This window comes from Lynx rufus, unplaced genomic scaffold (genome assembly GCF_022079265.1).
Source record: "Lynx rufus isolate CCGP_SWC_20201006 ecotype Redwood Valley unplaced genomic scaffold, mLynRuf1.p SCAF_11, whole genome shotgun sequence".
NCBI classification, from domain to species: Eukaryota; Metazoa; Chordata; class Mammalia; order Carnivora; family Felidae; genus Lynx; species Lynx rufus.
In genome coordinates, this window is record NW_025814825.1 from 25,240,552 (window position 1) to 25,266,911 (window position 26,360).

Here is a 26,360-nt window from a genome sequence, read left to right on the forward strand (position 1 = left end):
GAAGACATCCATGGTGTACCCCAGAAGACAGATCATCTCAGGAAAAAACAGACTTGGGAGTGAGATAAGGCAGTGAGACCAGAATTTGATTAAAAAAATAGATATATATGAAAAACTGACCATCCAGGGCAGGGCCCCCCAAAGTGCTGATGGAAAGAAAATGAAGCCTGCTCTTCCTCAGGGTAACTGTCGCCCACCTAGGCTTCACTATGCGCATGCACCCAGCTCCTGGTTCTGCACGCTCTGATTGGAGAAATGTCAATGGATTGCCTGGGTAGCGCTAACATCAGGCCATTCTCAGCATCCAGAGATAAATAACATAATTATAAACACTCTCCTCTCCAGGGTGCTTTTAGCTGACTATGTGATGCAGCCGTTCCTTTCTGCTCAATCATGTCAGTCAGGACTTCAGGAAAGAAATCAATCCGGGGCTAGTTATCACCCTCATAAATACACCTCTGGAGCAACTCTACAAGGCTATAGGAGATGCAGTCAATAGTCTTTGTATTGTTCCATGACCACAGATGGGCTCTCAGCTCCCTGATGACTGCCCAGCCAGGGATGGGGAGGGGAGCCCAGCCCTCTTGGTGCCCAATGTGGGCTGTGTGCACCATCCTGGCAGGTTAGGAGAGCAGAATCACCTTTGTCGTCAGCTCAGATTACTCAAACTGCTCTGCTCCTACTGGTTCTTTGTCTAGTTCTAAGGTTTAATTGTCCCAAGAAAGACAAGGGAGGGAGGCGTGGCTATCTAGCTGTCTTAGCCTTAAGGAACAGAGCTACCAGTAGGTTCCTTAGCTTGGCGATAATCCTGGGAATCTCAGTGAGAGGGGCCCCTGCCTATTGGCTGGATCACCGCTTGAAGGCTTCTTGTCTGGAGAAGGGGGCAAAGCAGGGAGTAAGGCCTCACACTGTGTTCTGGCCCCATTTGGCAGACTGCCTGCAGGGTTTCGGACCTGGAGACATCCTTTTAATTCTGGAGTTACTTCCCTGGGTGATGAAGAGTTACTTGTGTTTACATCACACCAAGTTCTGCTGCTCCTTCTCTAGGAGCCAAGGCTCCTTCCTATCTGAACAAACTATTTCCAGCACTGCCCACTGCCTAGAGTACTGGTCTGCTCACCTAGGGCACCTCCCTCCACTCCTCCACCATAACCCTTTGACCCGAAACCACAGGTCACAAATCCCAGGGGTTATTCTCCCTCTGCCTGGTCTCACCACCTCACCTGGTCCACACACTATAGCTAGCATTTCTCTATCCCCATGGACAAGGACAAGCCCACCACTGCCAAGCCTCCCAAGGCAATGATGGAGCCTACCTGCCTTCTCCCACATTCCATCACTTGTTGATTCTTCTAATTAGGAAAAGAAAGCAAAAAAACACAAGGCCAATAGTATGACCCTAGAGCATGTCAGCATCAAAGCCCTCAGAGATGGCCTCCTCATGGTGGGTGCTTCTCTTGGGCCCACTGCACACTGCATCATGCAGTGGGTGAACAAGAGGACTCCCCAGGTCCCGGAAGTCTCCTAAGTCCCAGGCTGACAGGAACAGCTGATCACCGTATAGCCCCGTGGCCTGGGGTCAGACCAATGCTGGCTCACTGTTTATCTACCCGAGAGGATTAAAGAGGAACCAAGGGCCAGGAGCAGAGGAACTTGGCAGGAAACCATGGGACATGGCAACAAGCAGCATTTGGGGGCTCCTCTAAAGGGACTGGCTGCTTATCTTCCCCTCTCCCCCGGCAGGAAGGGGCTCCTTATCTGATCACCCCTCCTGCCTTCAGAAAGGCCCAGGAACAGGGGGCTTCTTTGGCACTTCAGAATGATCACAAGTAATTTGCCTTTTTATTCATATAGAACAAAATTTACAAAGTCATTCATACAGTTTTTGTGTTTTTTTTTTACTGACTTCGAAAATTGGGAATATTCAAAATACACTTTTACCCCACTCCATTCTGTCATTATTTACACATATGTACAAGAAAAATGAAAGAGTCTTTGTGTGTGTGTGTGTGTGCACATGTGTGTGGTTTGTGTTGTTGTTTTCTTGTATTAAAAAGCTCTGCTGGTCGGGTGGGTGGATGGGCGGGCGGGAGGGCAGGCGGCGCGGTCAGATGGAGGTGCCATGGGAGGTGTCCAAGGCCTCTGGAAGGACGCCTCCCGGCACAGGCTGGAAGGACATGGGGATGGGGGTCTTCACCGGGCTCTGGCGGAATAGCCCCCCATTGGGCGACCTGTGTTTGCACTGCATGGAGGGCATGGTGGCCGAGCTGCTGAGGGGCAGCGGCAGATTGCTGCTAGGCCCTGACGAGAGTGTCCGGCTGGGGCCGTGGCTGCTTTGCTCTGGCAGAAAAGTGCTGACCGAGAGCTGTGTGTTCTGGTACTCTCGCGTCGGCTCCAAGGCTTGGCTGGGAGCCAGGCCCCCCATCTCCAGGGCCGAAAGCTCAATGGACGCTGGGGAAATCTGCTTGTGAGCAATGTCTTCATCCATTAGACTGTTCATGCGCCGGTGAACCTGCTCCAAATTCACTTCTTTGTCCTGGAGGGAAAGCACAGGAAGGTCAGGCCAAGCCCTCATGTGAGCCCAAGGCTGGCTTTCTACAAACTCTGGGAGGCCTGGAGACCCTAGGCATGTTAAGCCTGGTGGACACTAGGTGAGCACTGCCCCCCCATTCCTCCCATATCCCCTCACCTACATCTGGGTGAACTTCAGTTATCTGGGAACTGGTGGCCTAGGACACTGCCCCAAGGTAGCAAAGACCCAGAAAGCAGGCCTTGGCAACATGTACCTTCCCTCCTCACTTGGCCTAGAACCACGGTCACACTCAGAGGCAACCCCTGCGAGAAGATGCCTTGAAGAACTGGCAGAGACAGAAGGAGGAGAAGGAGTTCCCGTGGGAATAAAAGGAACTGGTCCTTGAGCCCCCAGGGTGTCCTGTGTATTTACCACAGAGTTCATAATGCTCAAAGGGCCTGATGTGATCATCCCCATCAGACACAAAAGGAGGCTTGGGTTCAGGAAGGTCAGTGACCTCCCTGGAATCACCACCCTTGTGAATGGCAGAGGCAGCAAGGGAACGCTGAAGCAGGAAGTGGGGGCCTGGCTCACCCTAAAACCCTTGTTCTCTCCATCTCCAGAGATGCCAGAAAGCAGGCATGTCCTTGTCTCCAAGGCCCATGGGGCTGGTTCCTGGATGAGGAAGATGGTGGAGATGGTAAAGAATGGGTCTTTGCAGGGCTTAGATGACTTTCCCGGTGTCAAGAATGTAGAGACAGCCAAGAGGGTGACCCTGACACGTGACTCTTTCTCCATAATGTAAATGGTGGCAAGGAAATGGTTTTGTTTATTTGTGAGCTTAAGAAAGAGAATAAAATTCACTTTAAATAACTTGATGTTTTGTCTACAATATCAAAATAAATCAAGGGGGCCAAACTGCTTGAAAGCTCCTAAAAGACAAAGATGAGGTACTCTATTTGCTCAGTTCCTCCCATTGAGGTGGGGCATAAGACCAGGTGTCCACAAAGGAGCCATGCCAGCTCCCCAATGAGGTTCAAAGTTCCACTCCTATTTTTAGGCAGCATGAGTGGCAATGTGACAGGCAAGGTCATGCCTACCACCCATGCTTCCCTGATGTCAAACTCCTAGAGAAATACCATGTCAAAGCTCTGCTCTGAGATAGAACACCACAGGCTGTCTAATGGTGACATCCGTAGAGTAGAGAGAGGAGCCTGACCCAGGCCCATCTTATAGGGCAGTTAGAAATACCACAGATGTAAAGGCCCTCAACGGGCTTTCAAAAGATAAAAGAAGGAACCACACAAATCTAGGGGGCAATTCCAGTGGCTGTTCTGAGCTCCTAGGAGGCTGGTGGGAGAGGATCTTCCCCAGGAAGAGGCCACCCTGAGTAGCTGGTGTGAATGCCCCTCTCCCATGGGTTGCTAACCCCCATGAAGTCTCAACCCAGCCTTCCTCAGGCAAGGAAGTTGCCTCTGCAGTTTACTCCTTGTTCTCAGTGGCCCCTGGTGTGGAGAAGGGCCACTGCTCTCTCCACACCTCTGCTGAGCTCAAGACTGGTAGTCAGACATTGGCTTCTGCCTTTTCCAGAACCTTTCACAGACAAAGAAAACTGACAACCCCCACAAGAAAATAAGAAACTCATCCCAGGCCAAGAGGAGACCTGAGAATAAGAAAGCCAACTGATTTGAGGATGGAAGGTACTATGGGGCATGGCTCCATATCATAGATGGAACAACATCAGAATTCACTGGCATAGCTCCATGGGCAGAGCCGACATTCCAGGGATCTGAAGCCCCACACAGCTGAGCTCAGCTCACTGATGCCGGGAAACCAGCTCCAAGTTGAGGACACCACTGGGTGGCGAGTGTCCTGGGTAAAATCAGGGAAAGGGGCTGGAGACTACCAGGCCTTGACTTAACCTGACTAAATGTAATGCATGCAATGTCTTTCACTGACTCTCTTAAGGCTGTAAAAAACTACAAGACACCGAATTCAAGTTCTCTTAATTACCTTACAACATGCTGACCCAGCTCTGTACAACTTTGCCTTTTTCTTTCTGTTTTATCTGCTTTGTTGTTAGTCTTGCACATGAAACCATTTTAAATAGTTTTTTAAAAAATTTTTTTTCAACGTTTTTTATTTATTTTTGGGACAGAGAGAGACAGAGCATGAACGGGGGAGGGGCAGAGAGAGAGGGAGACACAGAATCGGAAACAGGTTCCAGGCTCCGAGCCATCAGCCCAGAGCCTGACGCGGGGCTCGAACTCGCGGACCGCGAGATCGTGACCTGGCTGAAGTCGGAGGATTAACCGACTGCGCCACCCAGGCGCCCCTAAATAGTTTTTTAAACTGCTATAGTAGTCTCTGGCTGTTTTAAGACCACCAAGCATCAATTATCCCTTCCTAAGACCATGGTCTGTTTGCTTTGAGGGAATTACTTCTCACTGGATAACAGTTTGGAAGGTGCCCTGCCCACCTGTAGCTAAGACGAAGGACCACTATGCAAACAAGGACAATAGGAATGAACTGAATCCTGAACAAAGAGATAAAGAGACAGAAAAGAGTTGACTGTCCATCCAATAATGCAATAGTACTTCAACAAACTTTCTGCTCCATGACTGTCCTCCTAGATCTTGCCCCCCCCCCCCAGGTTCTCTGGACAAGTCTGACTCCTGCCCACCACCCATCCTGCTTCTCCAGCCTTCTCATGGTTGCTGTGTGCCCCTGATAAACTCTGGGACAGATAAATCTGTCATCTCCACTGGCCAAACTCAGTGCCACAGCTGTGTTGGTAAATATCTGCATCTATAGGCTATTTTCATTTCAAAATATGGGAAGGGCAGAAGACAAGTATCAGAGATCCTGGTAGCTGGATTAGTTGAGAGAGAATTTCAGAAACTTTTAGGGTCTCATAATAGAACCTTCCTTTCTCTTTGCAGACAGCAAAGCTTGGAGAAGGCTTGATAGCCAGCTGTCCCTGTTGGCAAAGTCTTCAGTTTCCACTGAAGAAAAACCGATGACCAATGGACCTGGGATCGTTGGAAGAACGGGTTAGTTGCATGATCTCACCATTTCCTCCTTTAGATTTTCTTTCCAGGGTTCTAATAATCCTTTTGGGGACACAAAGAAGTCACATTTAAAAGTGGACTAATTTGGAGGGGAAGGCAAGTATCTTGGTCCCAGTCCTGTTCACTCTGGCAGTTAAAAGAAAGGGTATGACCCTTTTTCTCAGAAAGTGTTCAGGAGATGCTCCCCATTTTGCAGGGGCCTAGAGATAGAGAAAGGAGAACTTCCTGTCCAAGAAGACCACAGGAAGGCAGAGAGTTGAGAGTGGGGACAAAGTGAAAGGAGCCCTCTCTATCGAATGCCAGGGCCACAAAACAGAAGGAGAGCTTTGGGGGAAGACCAACAACCCAAAATACTCTGAAGAAAAATGTGAACAAAGGTCTCTGAGATGAAATCCTTCACCCAGGAAGTATAAGGCAGAAGAGGTTCAGGGGATGGAATTATAAAAGTGGTTGAGACTAGGCACCAATCTAGCATAATAATCACAGCTGTGAGGACTTGATCTGGTACTACCAAAGCATCTAGAATAAAAATGAGCCCAGAGCATAGGTGTGGCTACAGCCCAATTACCTGAGAATCAGTACTTTTGGAGGAAAGAGCTTGAATATAGTTTCCTAAGTCCATATATGTTTCTTCTTGCCTCAAGTTAAGGACAAATGAAGCAGTTCCAAGGAGTGTAAAGCTGTGCAGTGAGTGTCAGCTTCCAATTGAGGTTAGTCATTAACCTATAACCTTTCCACGTCAGGACACAGAGAAAACGTCCACACCAACTGAACAGACTTTCCTGGGAGACCTTCCCACCCCAAATGGCAGTGAAGTAATTAATCCTCTCTGCACCAGTGGGACCTCATTCTATTCAAATTCTGTTACTGCTGGTAGCTAGCTCCAACACAAACCAAATCCCAGAAGAACAAGGTGGCATCGTGACCTGCCCATATTTGATTGTTTAACTGGACAGAAAATGAGAAAAACTCATGAGAAATGCCTCCCCACCCCCCAACACAGGTAGTCTGTTTGAGCCTCCAATCTATTTCTAAGCTGCCTGCTTCTTCCGCCGTCTAGAGGTCAGATCTGAAGTGCAGAAAACTGGAGAAAACCACCTTGTACGGTAAAGCCTGGAAGAATCGTCTTGGATCACCTGGGGCCACAGATTTAGCACACACTAAGTCATTTCCAGTAGTCCCCGGCCAAGGAACGAGGAGGCAGAAATAATCCACCTGCTCAAGAAAAGAGGCAGGAGTGATTTGAATAATTATCTATATTTTAGACAAAATGGGACATTCTATTATGTTATGCAAATTCAAATAATGGACTTTTTTATGTGAACTACATCAGTTTACATCCTCATTATCTCAAGTTTTTGGTGTTCAACCGTACGGAAACTTGCTGCTGTCTTCATTAATTTACTGTAGGTAACTGACCTAGTCAAACATCCCTGAATATGACATAAAATCCACGGACTGCATTTATCCACAAATCCGGCTAAATTCCAGCTCTGTGTTTCTCACCTCATATTAAACATGATGACAGATGCACCAAAAGAGGTTACTGGGGACCCTCTCCCAGGCATTGTCTTGCAGAGAGATAAAGTTCTGTAATTAAGCCGCTGTTCACCAACGTGGAAATAATTCAGTGTACTGGAAAATGGTAATTAACTAAACTATCATCTATGTAACAGCCAGTTACACATGGGACTCGTTAGAACAGGCTTTGTTTGGTGTCCAATGGCTTTTACTTTAAGTTGAGCAGGAACAAAATGGGACAGGGGACTTCACACCTGACTGGGATGGTTGTAGAGGTGTTCTCCCATTACCACTGACACCAACCGGGTTGTAAATGAGACCCAATGGCTGGGGAAAACGCCATCAATACGAACTTCTTAAGTGTTGCTCTAAAGACTTGCCCAGCCCTAAAGGACTGGTCTGGAGGTCTGAAAGTAGTGGCTAGGTAAGAGCAAAGAAATTGAGCAGTTAATGAAGTGGTCTCAAGAGATGATGGACAGTTTTCAGAGCATCATTGGGAAAGAGTTCTGATGGATTCTGTCACAGATTCCATAGGGGAGGGCAAAAAGAAGAGAGAGCTGATGGACATCTCCCATCATACGTGGTAGCAGCAGGTGTACATGGGGTGAACTGAGGCAAAGGGTGAAGAGATTCGCTCAAAGTCACACTACTTCATGCTAAGTGGAGCATCAGGATCAGAGTCCATATCTACCTGCCTCCAAAACCTGGGCTCTTTCCAACTATGCCAAGCTGTGTGTTCCCAATTTCCCCTTGAGAGGATTGTGTAGACCAGTGGTTTTCATCCTTGACAGGATGTCAGAAGCACATGTGGAACTCTTAGAAACTACAGTTGTTCAGATCTACCTAATAGGACCCTTTGGGGAATGGAGCCCAAGCATCTGTATTTCTAAAAACCTCCAGGATTAATCACCTCTGATGTGCAGCCAGAACTGAAAGTCATTGATCCAGCTGAAATGATTACACAACAATTTAACATTAATAACGTTTTCTTTATAGGAGCCCAGACTGGTTCATTCATTCGATAAACACTTTTGAGCTCCTACTACCAGATGAGCTAATGTTCTTGGTAAAGCATCCATCTTGGTCCCTGGCATGTAGAAGGTGCTCAATACTTCGGCTATATTCATCACCTCTTAACGAGAGGCTCCACTGTTCCAGACACTGGGCAAAGTGATGGCAATGCGGAGGTGGAGAAGTGCCAACAGACTCCAAGCAGGGATAGGCAAGTAAACCATTAGCAGCAATTTGGATCAGCCAGCATGAGTGCATACACCCAGGGAAGCAGCCCATAGAGGTGAGCAGGGGAGATTTTACAGAGGGGAGTGATGTCTGAGCTGCTTTTGAGATACACATTGGTGTAAGATAAGCATTCACTCTCTTCTTGCTAATAGGTCTTGGGATAAGGGCTTAAATGCACACTTGCTATCCTTACCCTCATGCTAAGAGGTCTGATATCAGGAGTGTAGCCACTGGGCCAGACTCAGTTTGTGGCCGAAGAGACAAACTGGGGTGCAGAGGATGTCAATGCCTCGCTAGGAGCCAGCATCCTGGCTCAAGGAAAAAAGCCCAAGCTACACTTTTAATTCCCCAAATCCTCTGGCAAATGTCAGGCAGGAACCCCTGCTCCTGCACACACCCCATGGAAGGCCCAGTGGCAGACACAGCAATCATATCCCAGTTCTGTCCCTGCCCATTCTGCCGTTCATTTCTCCAGGGCCAAAGATGTCTTCCTCCAATGCTCCTGAAGGCAATCAGGAGAGTTAAGAAGATAACATGTAATCTTTCTGGCACAGAGAAGGTGCCTTAAGATGTGAATTGTCCTCCCCACACCCCTTACTGCCCATCACAAGGTCCTTGGGAGGGAATAGGGTCTTGGCCGCCATTCGCCAAGCATGTCCCATGGGCAGGTGCCGCTTATGGCACTTTCCACACCTTCCCTCACTGAACCTCAGAGCAACCCCGTGAGGCTGGCATAAAGGAAGAGGGGAAAGATACAGGAGAGAAAAATCTCTACATGGAGTTGGAAGAAGCATCAGAGGAGTGAAGGCAGAGAAGGGTGCAGAGCCAAAGGGGGTGTCCCCTGCCACAAATCCTCCACGGAGAGCAGGCGTGTGCTTCCCGGCCACACAGACAGCAGCTGGCCCGCCGGCTGCTACTCTGTCGCTGCTGCCCGGCCACCCTGGCCTCTGTCAGCTCCTGTCTGCGAGGGAAGCAGGGACGGGGTGGGGAGGGCAGGCAAGGCAGGAAGCACAAACATTCCAAGCTCCCAGCCCAGTGACGGATGATTCATCCCTCACTCTTCATGTCATCTCCCATTTGTGCGGTTCTCATCTTTATTTCATGAATATTTTATTCTTAGAGCAATGGCTCCACTTCCCCCATAAATCTAGAGGGTGGCTCTTTACTGCAACCACAGAGTCTGCTGCACTCACCTGCACTGAGTAACTACATAATAGTCTGATTCCTTAGAAAAAATACGAGCTCAAATCCACATGAATATTAAGGGGTTGAACGCACATTACTACTCTTCCTCAAGTAGGTGTCTAAAGTCTGAAGACATCTCAGCACAAGCCATTAAACACAACTAGAACTACACCCAAAGACAGGTTTCTGGCTCTTAAGAAATACAGCCAGTGCCCCAAAATGAAGCATTCTAAGGTAAAGCAGACACTCTCACCTAATTGAGAATGCTGCTCCATAAAACACAGCCAACCAGTAACACAAAGTGGTTCTGGATTAAATACCGTTAATATTTGTGGAAGGTTTGAAAGATATGCTTCTAATATCCTGTTGTTTCAACCCCCTCCTGGTTCTTATTCCCTCCATGATGAGGGCTCAACCACTTGGCCTGACATCCAAGTCCCTTAGAGCAAGTCCCTGCTCCCTGATCCAGCGTCCTCCACTCACATCCCCTTGCTGATGGCGACACTCCAGCCCCCACAGCTCCAGGAGGTGTGATGACTGTTTACCTCCGTGTTGTTCACCCTACCCGAAAGGCAACTTTCAATCTCACCTCCAGCTCTAGGATCTGTACCAACCCTTCAACACTTCACTAACTGGGAGGAGCTCTTCACTAACTGATACCCCTGCCCCCCCCCATGACCCCAGGCTGGGCTGGGTGCCCCTCAGTACATCCATGGTACCCTCTGCTCACTTGAGAATAGCCTTGATCAATGGAGGCTGCTTTGGTCAACCTCTCTGCCACATCTGCTCCTGCGGAGGTAAGCCCCCTGGGGACATGGACTATTCCCCCACAGGCATATATTTATGAAAGGAAGAAGAGAGAGGGAGAAATTTCATTTGAAAATCAGAAACTCATAAAAACAGAAAAAAGATGGGGAATATTTCCCTCTTCTATCATGCAACCCTTAGCAACACCAGAAGGGGCTGGAGGAAAGGCAGCTACCATGCTTTTGCAACCTGTCTTTTCACTGGTCCTCATTCCTATCTGGAAGCAAGTTGGGGGCAGGTGCAGAAACTTCCACATTTTCTAGGCAGGACCAATGTATTTCATTCTCTCTTATGCCTCAGATCCTGGGCTTATGCAGAAGCCAGAGGAGAAGACAGACTGCTTTGCTGACAAGAAGAGAGCTGTTCCTCACAGCTGGGTCATTTCTTGGTCTCCTGGTCTTTTCTCTGTATTTCTCTCTTTCACGTCTGCCTTCTATATCTCTCCAAAAATCAATCACCTCACCTCTCCTTCTCTCTCTCTCCCCTCTCCCTTCTCTCTCTCTATCTCTCTCTCTCTCTCTCACACACACACACACACACACACACACACACACAGTAATCATTCACTTTGGCTGGCCAGGCTAGGCTTGTCACTAAACACTAAATTAGGGGATGTGAAGGGACATGATGACCAGAAGCAGATGAGAATGTCCTGTCCAAAGGAAGAATGGCCTCTCTCTGCACCTAGTTCATACGGGACATTCTGGAGGGCAGAGCCTGTTTCTCCTGGGCACCCACTCTGCCCATGCCATCCCAGGTCAGCACTTCCATGACAGGGAGATGCTCACCCACCCAGAGAGCCTCTCCTGCTCCCCTGACCCAAGGGCATGTGCACTGAGAAGTCAGGCTGTGGCTGATTGGGTCTGGAAAAAAAAACAAACCCAAACCAAACAATATGGAGAGTGAATGCAATGGGATCTTGTCTTCCCTTGTCCCACTGGGGATGGCTCCAGGACCACCCTACCCTGGGTACATGCTGAGCCTTCTGTACATATAGACTTGAGGCTGGTAAGGGGACATATATGCAGACTTTCCTAAAAACTACTCATCGGAATAATTCACAGTCCCTCCCAATAACTTCACAAAAAAATTTCCAGGAGCAAAAGAAGTTCAAGCAGAACAATTAACTGTTCCTTTCAGTGGCTTTCCCTTAAGTCTCCTCCTTCCTTCTCACCCATGGCCCAGGGGTGACCAGAGAAGCACTGAGGCCATGGGAGACCCAGGCCTTTTCCACTTTGCACTTCCTTGCAGGGAAGCACACAGAAGGCAGATGAGGAAGATGGATGTCCCCAGAACATTTTCAACATGCTGAATCAAATGGCAAGATCCTTCCAGCAAAAACTAAGTTTGATGACAGAGAGCTTGCTGCCTGGTATGAATGGAAAGTCTGTCCTCACCCCCACCTTGCCAGGCGCTCCATTACAGACTGATATGGGGTATGGCCAACCAGTCTCTCCACGCTGCAGAGATGGTGGCCATGGCGACACTGCCTTTCTGGATTTGGCGCTGGTTACTTTGCTGCATCTTGTTTGAAATTTACACCTGTTTGTAGCAACATAATCTGTTGATTAGAATTCAGAAGAAGCTGAGGTATAGGCAGCACAGAGGGGCAGCCCTGCAATCCAGTGGCTCGGCTTATGTCTCCCTGCCTGTGTGTAGGTTTCCGCTGGCACAGATCATCCCCAAATGGCACTCCTTGCCACCCTCCCTTAGGGGAACTGGCTCCAGGGTCCCTTGGTGGAGGCTTCATATAAAAAAATGGACTCAAAGAAGAACAAAACCCCAACGGAAGGAAGTGTTGTGGAAAGAATCAGCTTGTGGTTGACACACATAAGGAGGGATTTTGTGCCAGAACTTGAAGTCTGGACAGAGCCACAAAGTTCCCTGTGCTGGGTGTTCCTGGAGGAACATGGGCAAGGCCGGGCCCTATACGGAGGGGGAAGGGAAGGGGAGAAGGGGCGATGGGAGGGGAAGCGGGGGCCAGGCCCTACTTGCATGCTGGAAGAGCAGAGCCCTGTGGCCCTTGATGTGAAGGCAAAGAGAACCAAGAAGGAATGAGATCTCCTCTCTTACCCTACAGTTGGTCTCTCCAGGTCAGGGTGGAGGCACATGGGCGGGGCAGGGTGGGGAAGGGCTCTCTGGCGCTGCTCATGCTGTACCCGCTCTATAGATAAATACAGGACTTTAGTGGCCATGGCTGGTGCCTTGGCACTTTGTTCAAGCATAAAAACATCCCCTACATTTGTTCTCTTGCTTTAAAATCAAAGTAAAACAATGACACCATCCCCCCAAATAAAACACTGCCGCCTCTAGACAAGTGACTTCGGTAAATACTAACTGGAAGAAAACCGCCCGCCGAGTGGCCCAGTATGACTCTCCTGCCTCTAGGATGCAGAAAGGAGAAGCAGGACTCAGGGCACGGACCTCTTTGGGGGTCTCCTGGTGGCACCGGTTGCTGTTCCACCACAACTCCAGGGCGGCCACCAGGCAGGCCAGGAGGAGGCCGATGGCCAGGATGCAGAAGACCCCAGCGAAGCTGTGCAGCTTGAGGGATTTGCCGTCGGCCTGGGCACTGGCGTGGCTGGTGAGATCACAGCGGCCCATGTGAGGCCACCACTTTTGCTTGAGCACGTCCAGGTCCCCAGTGTCCTGCAACTCCAGGATCCTGCAAGATACAATCCACATGAGCCACAGCCACTGGCCTCATCAGTGTGGTCATGGGGGCTTTGGCCCTTTCCCCACCATGCTGGCCCTTCCACAGACCATGCTGAACCATGGTGGCTCTTATTCTGTCCCAATTTTTCCCTCCCCAATCCATTCTCCCACTGTGAGACAGAGTGCTCTTCCCAAAATACACACCAGGTTTGTCTTTCTCCTTAAAAGTCTCGATGCCCCCTCCTACCACTGCCCATGGATAAAGTTCAATAGCAAGCACATAAGGACCCTTCACATGGGACTGGGGGCAAGCTCTGGGGATAAAATAGGAAAATATAGAACTAGATGAGGCAATATTTGGACTGTGGACTTACAAAAATGCTTTCTTTAAACCTTCAATCCATTGTAAGTTTCTCCCACCAGGATTCCCCAAATCACTCATTCATTCATTCGATTTGAGGAGTATCTGCCTTGCACTATGTGTGATGTTCAACACTGCTGAGGGTGCAGTCCAGAGACACATACATGGACCTTGAAACAATTAGAGCAATCAGTGTGGACACCGAAGCTGTGATCAATACCATGACATGAAAGCACAGGTGCTAAGAAATGGTGCACTGGGTGGGTGTCCAGACCAGGGGGGTTACAGGGAGGACCTCATCAAGGAAGTGACAGGTAAGCTGCCACCTGAAGGAAGGTTAGTCATCAAATAGCTCACACTTGTCTGGCATATTCTATGTGCCAGGATATATGCTAAGTGCTTGACAGATAGTGTTTAATTGTCATGTCAACCCTTTGAGATGGTTCCTTCCATTCTCCTATTTTTATACAGAAGGAAATGGAGGCACAGAGAGGTGAAATATCTTGCCAAATTCACTTTGTGGTTGGCAGGGATGGCATTCAACAAGAAGGAAAAACTACAGCCATGCTTGAAAGTCTTGTCTGGGCTAAGTGCTCAGCATGTCTGAGATGCTAAAATATGGCCACTGAGGCTGGAGAGTGATGGGTGAGGAGGAAGATGGTGGGAGAAGAAGCTAAAGCAGGAAGAGCTGAGAATGTCGGTTCTGAGAGGGTATGAGAGGGAGTCTGGATTCCATCCTGATCACCAAGGTGGGGCAAACCCCTGGGCTCCTGTAGTCCCCATGCAGGTGTTTGGATGGTGGTTTTCCTTCTTGTGGCATTTTATGGACTCCCTCTGTAATCCAGTGGTCTGAACAGTGAGCTAGTAGTATCTGGTAGTCCCCAGCCTCCTCATACCCAAGCTTTTCCATCTGGGGAGGGAGACTCTTTCAGCCTGGTGCGTGGTGATATATCCAGGTGATAACACCTGCCGTGACCTCTCTGAGCCCATATTCTCAGCTCTCTGGGTGTACACAGTTCAGGAGAAGTGGTTCTGAACAGCCGGGAGAAGCTCACTTCCAACTGTCCAGTTGAGCAGTCTCTGCCCTGGACCTGCATTGCAGGCCACCTGTGACCATAAGCTGAGGCTGAGGTCTATGGGCTGTGCATGCATGCATGGGCTGTGGCTGTTGGAGAGGGAAGGTGACAGCCTAGAGGGGGTCCTCTGACCTTTCACCATCATGGACCCAGCATAGCATGGCCTTTCATAGGCTGTGAATAGCTTGGCTCAGTACAAGAAGCAGGGGATGGAGGCACCAGATCTCAGCTGGGTATCACGGAACAAGTGACTTGCTCCTGCTTAACCTTGGCTGGCTCATCTTTGCAAGATAGATCCACGACCCCACTAGGTGAGTAGATCCTTCAGGATGGGCTGTGTGTTACTCTCCATGGTTTCTCCTGAGCAAGCAGAGTGCGGCACAACTTGGGCCATCAATGGATGTTGGCTGCATCAATATGTGTATGAATATATTAATTGAATCATGAAAACTAATCTAAACTAAAATGGCCATGGTGAGATAATGAGATAATGTCTGTTAAGAGCCAAGGACACAAGTCAGCACAAAAGACTTAATATGCCGCTGTGCCTGTAGGGACTTGGTCATTGAGACAAATGCATGATTGACATGTGCACCTGTGCGCCTTGGGCTTGTGCTCGGTATGCCATTGAGCATCACAGATATCTCACATGGCACATCCCATGATCACCTGGGCAGCTTCAGTGTCCCATACCTCTGTATGGCGCTGGACATGTTACGGAAGCTGGCCACTGGTTCATGCTGAAAGGCCACTATTTAAGTCTATGCTGGCAGGTCTGAATAAGCTGGGCCTCCTGGCAGTTATAGGAACCCCAGGGCTGGATATGCAGGATCTCAGGGCTTTGAGAAGACTCGTGGGTAGACTAATGGCTCACTGAGGAGAGACAGCAGAGCTTTGTATTTAGCACAGATTCTGCTCTGATGGACATCATGCAAACACAGACCGTGCCATCACACTAGCCATGGTATGCAACCTCTCAATTTCAGTGCCCTTATTACTAAAATCTGAGATCATAACAACTCCTACCACAGCATGACTGTGACAAAATGGAAAAGGGACACATGGGTACCACTCAGCTCAAGATATGGCAAGTAATAAGAGCTCCATAAAAGCTGGTAAAATTTGCACAGTCTGATGGCCATGCTGACCAGCAGCCCTATCCAGTCCAGTACTGACATGCACTGCCTTTTATTGAGAACATAGTAGGGACTGATCATTTCCCATTGTTGTAATCCTCCTAGCAGCCTGAAAAGTAGTTCTTAGTGATTCAGTTTTACATCTTGAAGACCTGAGCCTTGGCATCTAGATGACTTGTTCATGGTTGCAATTAGAAAGTGGCAAGATTACTCTTCAGAGCTGGGGTGTGCTGACCCAGGAGGCCATGCTCTTTCCAGATAATCAGGCTGCTAAGTGCAGTCAGCAGGCTCTCTGAGAGTTAGGTTCTGGTCTACGGGACCACGAAACTCTGGCCAGAGCATAGCTGTAGGGTCTGATTTTTACTCCTCCGCTCACTGACTGCAACATCAAGCAGGCTGCTTAGTTCTACCGATGCTTCTCTTCTTCCTGCTCCTTTTAATTGTATGCATTTTTATGCCCAATATTATTCCAGGAAGAATGTAAGGCAATTTATAGGGAAACATAGAATAAAGTAAAAACAAACAAATCAAAAGGAAAATTTAAACATGTAAGCAACAGAGGAAAGATAAAACAAGTCACGGGCACAAAATGAGTCCTAGAACAAAGCTAAACTAATGCACACCATAATAATCTATACTCCTGCTTATGAGTAAGCCGGAGCGATAATAGCCACTTCCTGAAGCCAGTTGTTCTATTTTCCAGACAGATATAATTGCAGGTGCTTTCCTCTGGTCAATAGTTGGGGAGCCTGCTACACAGTAGGTGCTCTATAAATGGCTATTAGGTTGTTAAACATTTATTGAATGCCTGCCCTGCATGCCATGGTCCACAAACAGGCTACAGCACTCAACCCTGCCATACACACTTAGAAGGCACGGCCTATAGAACCTGTCCTCTGCCAAAGCAAGGGCGTGTACCCATATTCAAGGAAACAGCTTAGTTTCCAGGATGAAGGGAAAGAAAGTTACAGCAGTTCCAGATAAGACCGGGATCTGTGATTTCTATGAGGCCTTTTTTTTCCTGTAAATGGCATAGTGCATTGCTTCCTGGATCTGCCCCCTTCCTCCTCTCAGGCATGCCCCAACTAGAGGCAGCTCATGGTTCTGTAGGCATCATACAACGGAGAGCCTCTCAAAGAACCACTGGCAGTAGTACATTGACGACCTGAGGTCAGAGTGTTCCTTCTAAGTAGATACCCATCTGCCCAGGTAGGGGAGGGGGGATGCTTTCAGCCCAAGAGAGGCTGCAACACAGAGACTTAATATGCACTCTCCTCCCAACTCTGCCAGGAGCTGGATGAGTGACCCTCTCTGAACTTCAGGATGTTAAATGAATGACCTCTAACAACTCTCGTCCCTCCAAATGGATTATCCTCAGTGCTGGGATGCCTGTGTTTACCAGTCAACTGGTGTTGCCCCTAAGCCTGGGTACCATGCCAGCTTTTTCATTTGGACACATCTGCTATTTTGGATTTTGGTGGACCAAGATAGCCTGTCCTTTGGGATTCCTCTCTAAGCTCCTTAGTCTTGCCCTCTTCACTCACCAGGATGTCACCTCACAGACATGTGTGGGTGATGGGCCCAAGGCACAGATGTCCTTAGGAACAGGAGCCCCAGTGAGCAGGCCACTGAGCTCACCAATGCTCCTCACTTTCACCTTGTCTGGTAAGGCCAAGACCCCTAGTCAAAGACTAAGATAAGTTTTCTGGCAGTAAAAGCAGGGTGTTGATGACAGACTTTTTTTCTCAAGGAAGCTGGCCAGGTGTCCAGATTGAGCACTTGGAAACTTGATCATGCCCAAGGGTCTAGAGTAGACCAGGCTCAAGAAGGGATGGACTCCCACCAGCAAATTACATGGGAAGCCTAATAGGCCAACACAAACTAGACACAAGGTTTCACTTCTGGTGGAGGGTATCCATGTGCCTTTGCTTAGGCTAGAATATCCAGGCCTATAAAGCCCTCCTCCCCTCTTACCCCCGCCCTCCCCTACCATTTGCTAGTATTAATTACCAGGAGGCTGATCTGGGGAGGATGGGGAGGAGGCAGGTCCCTTGCCTGCCCCAGCAGATAGCGTCTGCCCCCCTCAGCCCATGTGCACATGAATATGCAGTCAATCTGCTTCTCTGACCACACTTTTTTTCAAGACCACATTGACTCTTCCCACACTGACTTTTCCCACTGAAAGCCAATTTTAGAACTTCCTAAAACTTATAATAATAAGTAAGTATTGGGCCCTTCTTAGATCCAATTAATTATTCACTTAATTTTAAATTACTGGGCCTATCTGGCTACCTCCTACTCACCCTTCAGGCCTTAGGTGCCCTCCCTGGCCTCCCGGTTCTGATCAGCTGTTTTCCTCTGCCCTCCTCCACTTCTAGAATAGCCTCTTCATTGCACTTACTTCCCTGTGCTGGCATTGCCTGCCTGCATCACAGTTCCCACCGAGACTATGCACCTTCATGAGACGGGACCATATACTTCCTCTTCTTCGTCCCCGGCTGGCATGGGACTAGTTGGGGTGGATGGAGGAGCATGTGCTGGTGTACAATCAGGGCTGAGTTCATGTGAGGAAGAACCAAGCTTGTGTTGGCTCTTGCCTCCTAAGAGAAGTTTATCCTCTAAGCCCCCCTTGGCTGACGGTGCCTACCTCTGGGAGAAGAGGTCCCTGTAGGGGCTGCCGTGCTGCAGGGCGATCCCGTAGCCCTTGCTGCTGACGCTGTTGCCAATGACAGTCACAGAGCAGTCATCATCTGTTAGGGCTGCGTACTCCACCACTGCCACATCCCATAAAAAGGCGTAGTTCCCCTTCTTTGCCTGAAAGACCAAAATCACCATGGAGTCAGGTAGGCCTGTATCAGTTTTGAGCACCGAGTAGCTCAGTGATGAAATTTGCAGGACCCTCCAATGCGATCCCCTGACCACAAGCCAGCACAGCAAGCCACTGGCTTGCCACTCGCTGTGTTTAGACACAAAAGGCTGTGATGCTGTCTCCAGTATGCTCCAGGAAAGCACACGTCACACAGAGACGTAGAAAAGGTGAGTGGTAGGTGAGATCTAAGGCTAGCTACCTGCTCACAATGGCAGGGACCTATTTCTCAGATTAGCAGGCTCACCTTCAAAAGTGCAGGAAGTCTGACCCAGGGAATTGAGATTTTCTGTTCAGAGATTTAGGGGGAGTGTAATAGTACCCAGTTAGTATTTCTACTTAGAACCTGGCTGAGCCCTGCTTAGGGTGAATGTGGAAGATGGCCCTAGATTTAGTGCCCTGAGTGGCTATGACTTAATATCTAAGTCATAAAAAAATATCTATATATAAGTCATGAACTTGAACTTGCTATGCATAGGGAAGAACCCATAAAGTCAGGGTCCTGATTATTATGGTGCCAGGTTGCGTTTCTGCCACGTGCCTTCTACTGCCCACACAAGAGTGTCCCCACACATACAAACATGCGCAAACACATACATACATGCACAGACACACAGGCACACAAGCAAGAGTGCACACACACACACACAGCCACACACACACAGGAGGTTTCTATATCAATGCAGTGGTTGCAGATTATTTCATAAGGAATTTTCCCGTGGCCACGCTGAAGTCCCACCCCATCACACCCATCCACAGCAAACCTTCAGTTATATCCTGAGCCTTAACTCTGACTTTGCCTGGAACTTGGACACTCAGGGGAAATGTGAGCTGCTCTGCTTTTTGGAAGGAGATGCAAACTAGACATTGTCACTTGGCCAGCTTAAAATAGAGCATAATGTTCTTAATGTAGCCAAGTGCCTGGTTTTTATTCTAGAGTGAGCACACAGTTGTCTCTTTGCCACTTCTTCCCTCTGACCACAACTCACACTGGGTGCTGTAAGACCTCAGTCTGGGCTTGGTGGCAGGCCTGAAAGATCACAGACAAGAGATCAAGCTGGCACGCTACAAGTTTTGTGGCATCATCATGGGCATTGTGCTGATCTCTTGCTTCAGGTGAGTCTTCATGTCCACTGAGACTTTCCAAAGAGTGCTATTATTACTTAGATGAAGGTAGTCAAGATTTTACTTCTTTTAGGACCCAAAGTGCCCGTGGGCCAAAATGGCTCATTTTTTCTTCAGAAGTTTTCCATCAAAAGGATTTGTGAGCAGAGCATGGCGCCCCCCGGCACGAAGAGGCTGCTCCTAGCCATTCAACAATTTTTCCCAAAGACCTTGTAAGAAATGACACATGCACCTGTGCTACCCATGGACTTGTACCTCCGGGAGCAATCCAAATATTACATCAAAGCTGCATTCCATGGCCAAGCCAATTTCAGAAGTCCCTAAAGGACTTTGACCCAGGTTGCAAAATTACACTCATTTCTCTCCTTCCATAAGGGAAGATAACAGTCTTTGAAATTTTTTCCTGCTGGCAAACAAGTTTTCTCTTGAAAAGATATAAATTTTCAACCTCTTAGTATCCAAGTTTCTCAGCAAAATGTTGACTTATGACCTAATATTTGGCTTTGGTCTCACTTTGGAGCATTTCACATCCATGCTCGCAATTCAACATGACAATCAGACATTGTTATTTGGACGATTTCAAAAGGGCATGTCATGTTGAAGGAAGAATTAAGATCAGGTTCGTTTCCACCTTTCAAGTGATGTTCCAAGAAGGAAAAGGAAATAGACTGGCTCAGATTGAGTGGAAACTGACTGACAAAAACCTGGTGCAGCCATTCTATGGGGGTACTTAGCTTCCTTCAAGCCACAAGTGTTTGTGGTTCCGGTCTGGGCTCAGTGACAGGTGAGCGCAGCTGCAAGAAGGAAGCATTTATTGTCTTGCTGGCCTAAGCTGAGAAGCCAGGAAACACATGGATAGGATGCTGACAATGTCTCAGCTGCAAATCCCTTAACCAGGAAGGCTGTCGAGAAAAGAGGGGAGAGTAGTTCTTTCTTGAAGTCTTCCCATTTTTAAACAGACACTAAAGTTACTATTATGTTTATGTCTGCTTCAAGGAGCATGTGGCCAGTCCCTGATGTACTTGACAATGCCTGAACGGGGGGCCTGGAGAGACTGATGTGCCCTATCTTGTTTGTGGACCACATCAGAGGCTCCAGATGCATTGGGCTCTAGCCTTACGAAAATACTCTCCATCCCCAACATCTCTGCCCCAATTCCTCAGCATCCCAGAGCTCCCTACGTTCTCCTCTTAGCCCCATGCTGAGTAAAATGTAGCATCAGATCCCTCCCTGTGCCTCCCAAGTCTGTTAGGCTCCAGGGAAATTTTCTGGACCTTGTAGATATCTCCCCATCTTCCTGGTGTGTCACAGACCCTGTGTAACACAGAAGTCTTCTTAGGCCTGGCCATGCTCTCAGGAATATTCAGATGCCAACTATAAGAAGCCCAAACACACTACCCATCATGGTTATGTCCCCTTTATATAGACGTTCCTGTCTCCATGAAGAATGAGCTCCACACACACACCTGCCCCAAATTTGAAGACATGTTTCTCCTTAATAGGGCCCAAACCAGCTTTCCATGGTTTGTGGAAAACCACAATTTGTGGAAAACCACAATCTGTGCTGCTTATCCACAAATCTTGGTGTGTGTGTGTGTGTGTGTGTGTGTACACAGAAATATACGTATATGCATAAGCATATATATACACAAAATTAAAGTAGTATAAAACAATAGGATAGATACAGTATTATTATTGTTCTGTACACATGTGAAATGTAATATGCCAATAGATGGATAGGATTATTACATAACGGAGTGGTATTAGTGATTCTTAGGACAAGCTGGTTAAAGGTTTTTCTTTAATCTTGTTACACAATCTATGTTATCACACACTATACAGGCACCAAGTCTGATCTCCATTCCCCTGTGTGCCCTTGCCCATCAATACAACACAGAGGCCTGGCAGAGCTCTCCAATTTCCCGGCTATTACCCAAATACAGCCCTTATTTCCCTGGGCTGCATCTAAACATTTTGCTTTGTTTCATTCTCCCCTTTCCCTAAAAGGGAAAGAAAAGGCAATTGGTTTAAACATAAAAAATGAAAAGATGTGAAGATTCAGGGATAGAAGGAAAAGAACAGCTTTGATATTAGACAAAGTCAAAGGCATCTGAGCATCCATCCCCAGGAAGTCAGGATAGCAGCCGGTAGCAAGCCACCCCTGACATATCTCCCTGTAAGTACCTTAGCAAACAGGATCCAAGCCCTTCCCTGAAGTCCACTCTGTGCCCAGTCCACATGTACGCTGGAGTACAACGAATGGAAAGGGATGGAGATAGGAGGGTGCCTGGCCCCAGCATTTAGAGTATCCTCCCTAACATTTGGGGGAATGTGATCAGCCTCTATGGCTGGAGGAAGGTTGGGCACAATAAACAAAGCCATGAGTGAGCTGGGATATTGGAGGACTCCCTCTCCATTGCTCCACACCAATAATAAAATGAGATTGCATTGCCTTTCATTGCACAGCTGATTCTGCCCTTCGCAGAACTCACTTGGAGCACAAACTTTCAGAGACAACAGCCTTCGAGGCAAGAACTTCATTATGCTCTTCTATTCCATTCTAACTGCTTTTGGAAAGGGGCAAGCAACCACATTGTTCCCCCAAACAAGAATGCTGGGACTGCAAACAGCGAACACAAATGTTATTGGAAAGAAAGTGCTGAAGGAAATCAGGTGTCTACGGTGCCAGCTACAGGGAAGGTGCAGAGCACCTGCTGGGTGCCGGGACTTTCAGAGCCCTGGTTCCTTTGCCATCCCTGCTATAATTCTAAAGGGCAGAACATCCATACCCTTTGACAGACGAAGGAGAAACAAAGTGAGTTGTCCCAAACAGACCCAGATCATGAAAGGCAGAGCCAGGTTAAGGTAAGCTAGCACTCTGGCTCCAAAGAAGGCTGTGCTGTCCCCTCTGCCCTGCTTGGACCCATGAAGGAAGGGCTGGGGAAGTTGGTCCTGGTGTCCTTGCCCTCTGAGCACTTCCCAGGGCAGTGCTGCTGGTGACAGAACACACTGAGATGGCAATGACTGTCTTTCTCCAGCTTTGGAAACGTGGTGGCTTGTGGAACTGCTGAACCCTGTGAAATGGAGGTCACGGGCCACACTGTCTCTAGACGGGGTTGTTAGGATATCAGGGACTCCTTGGACACTTGATGCATCCTCATGTGCATTCGCCATCTGGAGTCACACCTAGTGCCTCTCCCAGAGTCCACTTTCACCCAAAGCAGAGCTTGGCCCTCTCAGGTGTCCCAAGTGTTAGCTCCCATGGTCATGTTCATGAACTGGCAATGCATTGCCATGCACAGCCTGAACCCTGGATACAGTGACACCTGCACCAAATAACAAGATGCACAGTGAAAACCCAGACCATCTGTGGAGAAAAGGACAATTTTACAGTCTGCCGGTAGGAATGTGGGCTGGCACGATATTTCTGGAATGGCAATTTGGTGGGGAGACTCAGACGCTCTTAAAATGTGCATATACAGCAATTCCACCCTTAGGGATCTATCCTAAGGAATTATTCAGTTTCTGAAAAGATGTTTGTACAAAGATTTTCAGAGTAACACTGTTTAAACTAGAAACAATTGGAAATAATCTAAATGTTCAAAACTTAAGAATCAACTGGGTAAATGACAGTATTAAATGATGGAATATTGTATTACCATTACCATGGAGTCTTAAAGAGAGCAATGATCACTAAGGGAAACAATTGTCTGTGGCAAACAAGGGCTAGCCTGGATCTGGCTCCAACGGTATGGATTTGAATCCCAGCTCCACTGCTTTCTGACTGTGTGAGTGCAGGCAAGTTGCTTAACATCTCTGGGCCTCAGTTCTCATGGACGCAAAATGGTCCATTGCTCACAGAGTTCTGATGAGGATTAAATCCCTCTATAAATGTGACATGCTTAGAATCTTGCCTGGCATATAGTAGATGCTAAATACATGAGAACCAGTATTATGCTGTTCAGTGAAAAAGAATCTGTTACACTGGAGTATTTGCACTGTGATATCCTTTTTAAATCATCATGTAAAAATAATGTTTTTATGTTTATGAAGAAAGGAAACCAAGCACCAAATACCAACATGGTCATCTTGGGGTGATGCCACCATGGGTGACTTCTGTTGGTTTCTTTTAATCTACTGTGTTGCCCATGTTTTTCTGCAGCTTGGCAAGCATCTCTCCTGTGACCGCACTGTCCCAGAGGGGAATTTTAGTGATTCGGCCCCCCTCCTGAGCACAGTGTAGTGAAAAGAGAAGAGTTGTAGACAAAGACAAGTGCAGGGCTACACCCCCAGCTCTTCAAGGAACCAACAATCTTGGGGACCAATAATTGTTTCCTAGAGAGCTATTCTGACTGTGAAATTACAAGACACAATGCACTGTGCCTGGCAATAGTGAGGGCTCGATTCAAGCTCTCTCTCTTCCCTTCTGCAGTCCCCAGCTTGATTCAGGAGACCGATCTGTCAGCTGTTATGGGAACATCTATCTTCCCACACCCCCCCCACATCCATTCCTCCACCTTGACCAAGTCAGCAACATGCTCTGTGGGAGTCTGTGGTGTGTGTATGGGTGTGTGTAAGTATGAGTACATAAATGTATGCAAATGTATGTGTGTGTGTGTGCATGCATGTGTGCGTGCATAAGTACCACAGACCCCAGGGAAGCAGGAGAGAAGTAAACTCAGGTACCAAGTGACTGGAGAACCACAAAGAGTTTAAGATAAACAGACTAACAGCAGGTAAGGAGCCTACCTCTCCTGGTCTCTCAGAACAATGGACAGATCATCCAAAATGACATGCACATGTAGGGCAGACAATCAACAGGACTCTCAGAGGTGTTCACAAGCTAATCTCAGGTGGCTGTAAGGAAACCTGCCACCCATGAAGTGAGAGATAATGACCATTTACCTAGACCAGCCCCCAGAACAGAAAAAGCAGGAAAACCAGGGAAGGCTCCATGGGAGGGGGAAATGGCAATATAACACTCCCACAGTTAGTGCAATGGCTGCTCTTCTGAAGTGTCCATGGGGCACAAAGTCAATTTGGCTCCTGGCTTCAGACCAGAGTGAACAGGATGGAGCTGGACAATGAGATAACACAATCAAAGGGGCAGCAAGGCCAGCTGGTACGGGGATGTCCTGAGTGTGTGTGTGTCTGTGGACATGAGTGCAGGTGTGAGGGCAAACACGCAGGTTTGTCATGGTGGTCGCAGTGAGGCTGCCCATTACCTGAGGGACAAGACTGGGATAAGGGAAATGTCATAAGGCTACAGCAGCAGAAAATGGCTCCTGATGGCCAGGCATTAGGCCTGCAAGATTTCTGCAATGATTGCCTGTCCCATCCTAGTATTCTTGTATCCTAGAGTAACAAAGTCAGTGGCAAGCAGCTCACCAAGGGGTAGAGAAAATGGCAAGTAATTCCTCAAGCCACCAATGCCCTTACTCTTATATTGTCTTTTCTTTGATTCTTTAACTTCCTTTATAGAATTTTTAGTTCCATTTCATAAAGAGAAAGGCCTGGTATGTCAATGATAGCAAAGGTCTGGACACGGGCAGATCAGGCCTTCCTCTAGTGTTCTTGGCCAGTCACCTGAAATCTGAGCCTACATAACCTCATTTGAAGGTAGAAATAGCAAGCCCACACAGGCTCATCACAGGAGGAGACAGCATGGAAAGTGTCTGATGCATAGAAGGAACTCAAACAATAAGACACTGTCCTCATGATCATGATAATCATCATCAGCATCATCCTTATAGCTTAAAGCTTGGACCCCCATCAGCCTGGTAAATTAGAAAGACTGTTAGCCTGGGTCACAGTCTTAGCCCGGTTACTGGCTCACTACTGATTTGTAAATATGGAAGATGAGCCCAGATGGTCCTTCAGGTCTTCTCCTGCTTTAACATCCTCAAAGTGTATAATGTAGACCAGTGGGTCTCAAAGTATGTTCCCTGGACCAGCAGTATCAGCATCACTGGAGAACTTAATAAGAAATGTAAATTCTCAGGCTTCATGTCAGATCCACTGAATAAGAGACTCTGGGGGCGCCTGGTTGGCTCAGTCGGTTAAGCGTCCGACTTCAGCTCAGGTCACGATCTCGCGGTATGTGAGTTCGAGCCCCGCGTCGGGCTCTGTGCTGACTGCTCAGAGCCTGGAGCCTGTTTCAGATTCTGTGTCTCCCTCTCTCTCTCTGACCCTCCCCTGTTCACGCTCTGTCTCTCTGTCTCAAAAATAAATAAATGTTAAAAAAAAATTAAAAAAAAAAAAAGAGACTCTGGGAGTGGAGCTCAACCATCTAATAATCTCTCTAGGTGGTGCTGATGTGTGCTCAAGTTGAGAGATCCAACAATACAGACCTTTGTGTCCATTAATTTCTGACCCTCTCTTGAGAGCAGGTCTAGAAAGGGGGAGAGTATTAATGGCTCTAGGGTCTCGGGTTGGGGCACTAAATGGAGGAGCAGAAGTCATGGAGTCGAGAGACCAAGACTATTGAAAATAAACACTAAAGGAAAGTTACGTTTTACATCTTCTTCCTGCAAAGTGCTCTACTTGGGTCTTTCTCATACATTCTTTTCTTAGAAAGTTCAGAATAAACTTCTACAGCACAGACTGTGTCAATTTCCCAAGAGGATCAAGGCTCAAAAAGGACTATGCCCAAGACCACAGAATCAGCTATTGACAGAGATTGAATGTCTCTCCAGGTCTCCTGGACTGCAAATGGCCTTCCACTCTCCCATATCAAAAGTTCAACATCTAAGTAGCCCCAAAGAGTCACACAGAGCCCCCTGAGGAGCTGTCTCTGGTATCATACT

General features: G+C 47.9%; 1 protein-coding gene across 1 annotated transcript in view; it reads right to left on the reverse strand.

Annotated features, from left to right (window-relative positions):
* Positions 1 to 2,107: 2,107 nt before the first annotated feature.
* GRID1 (glutamate ionotropic receptor delta type subunit 1) overlaps positions 2,108 to 26,360 on the reverse strand; it is a 697,306-nt gene continuing 673,053 nt past the window's right edge. Inside the window, exons 14-16 of the mRNA XM_047072607.1 lie at positions 18,211 to 18,377; positions 12,760 to 13,000; positions 2,108 to 2,536 (exon numbers count right to left, since the gene is read on the reverse strand). Coding sequence (XP_046928563.1) covers positions 2,108 to 2,536; positions 12,760 to 13,000; positions 18,211 to 18,377 — 837 coding nt within the window. The remainder of the gene's footprint in view (positions 2,537 to 12,759; positions 13,001 to 18,210; positions 18,378 to 26,360) is intronic.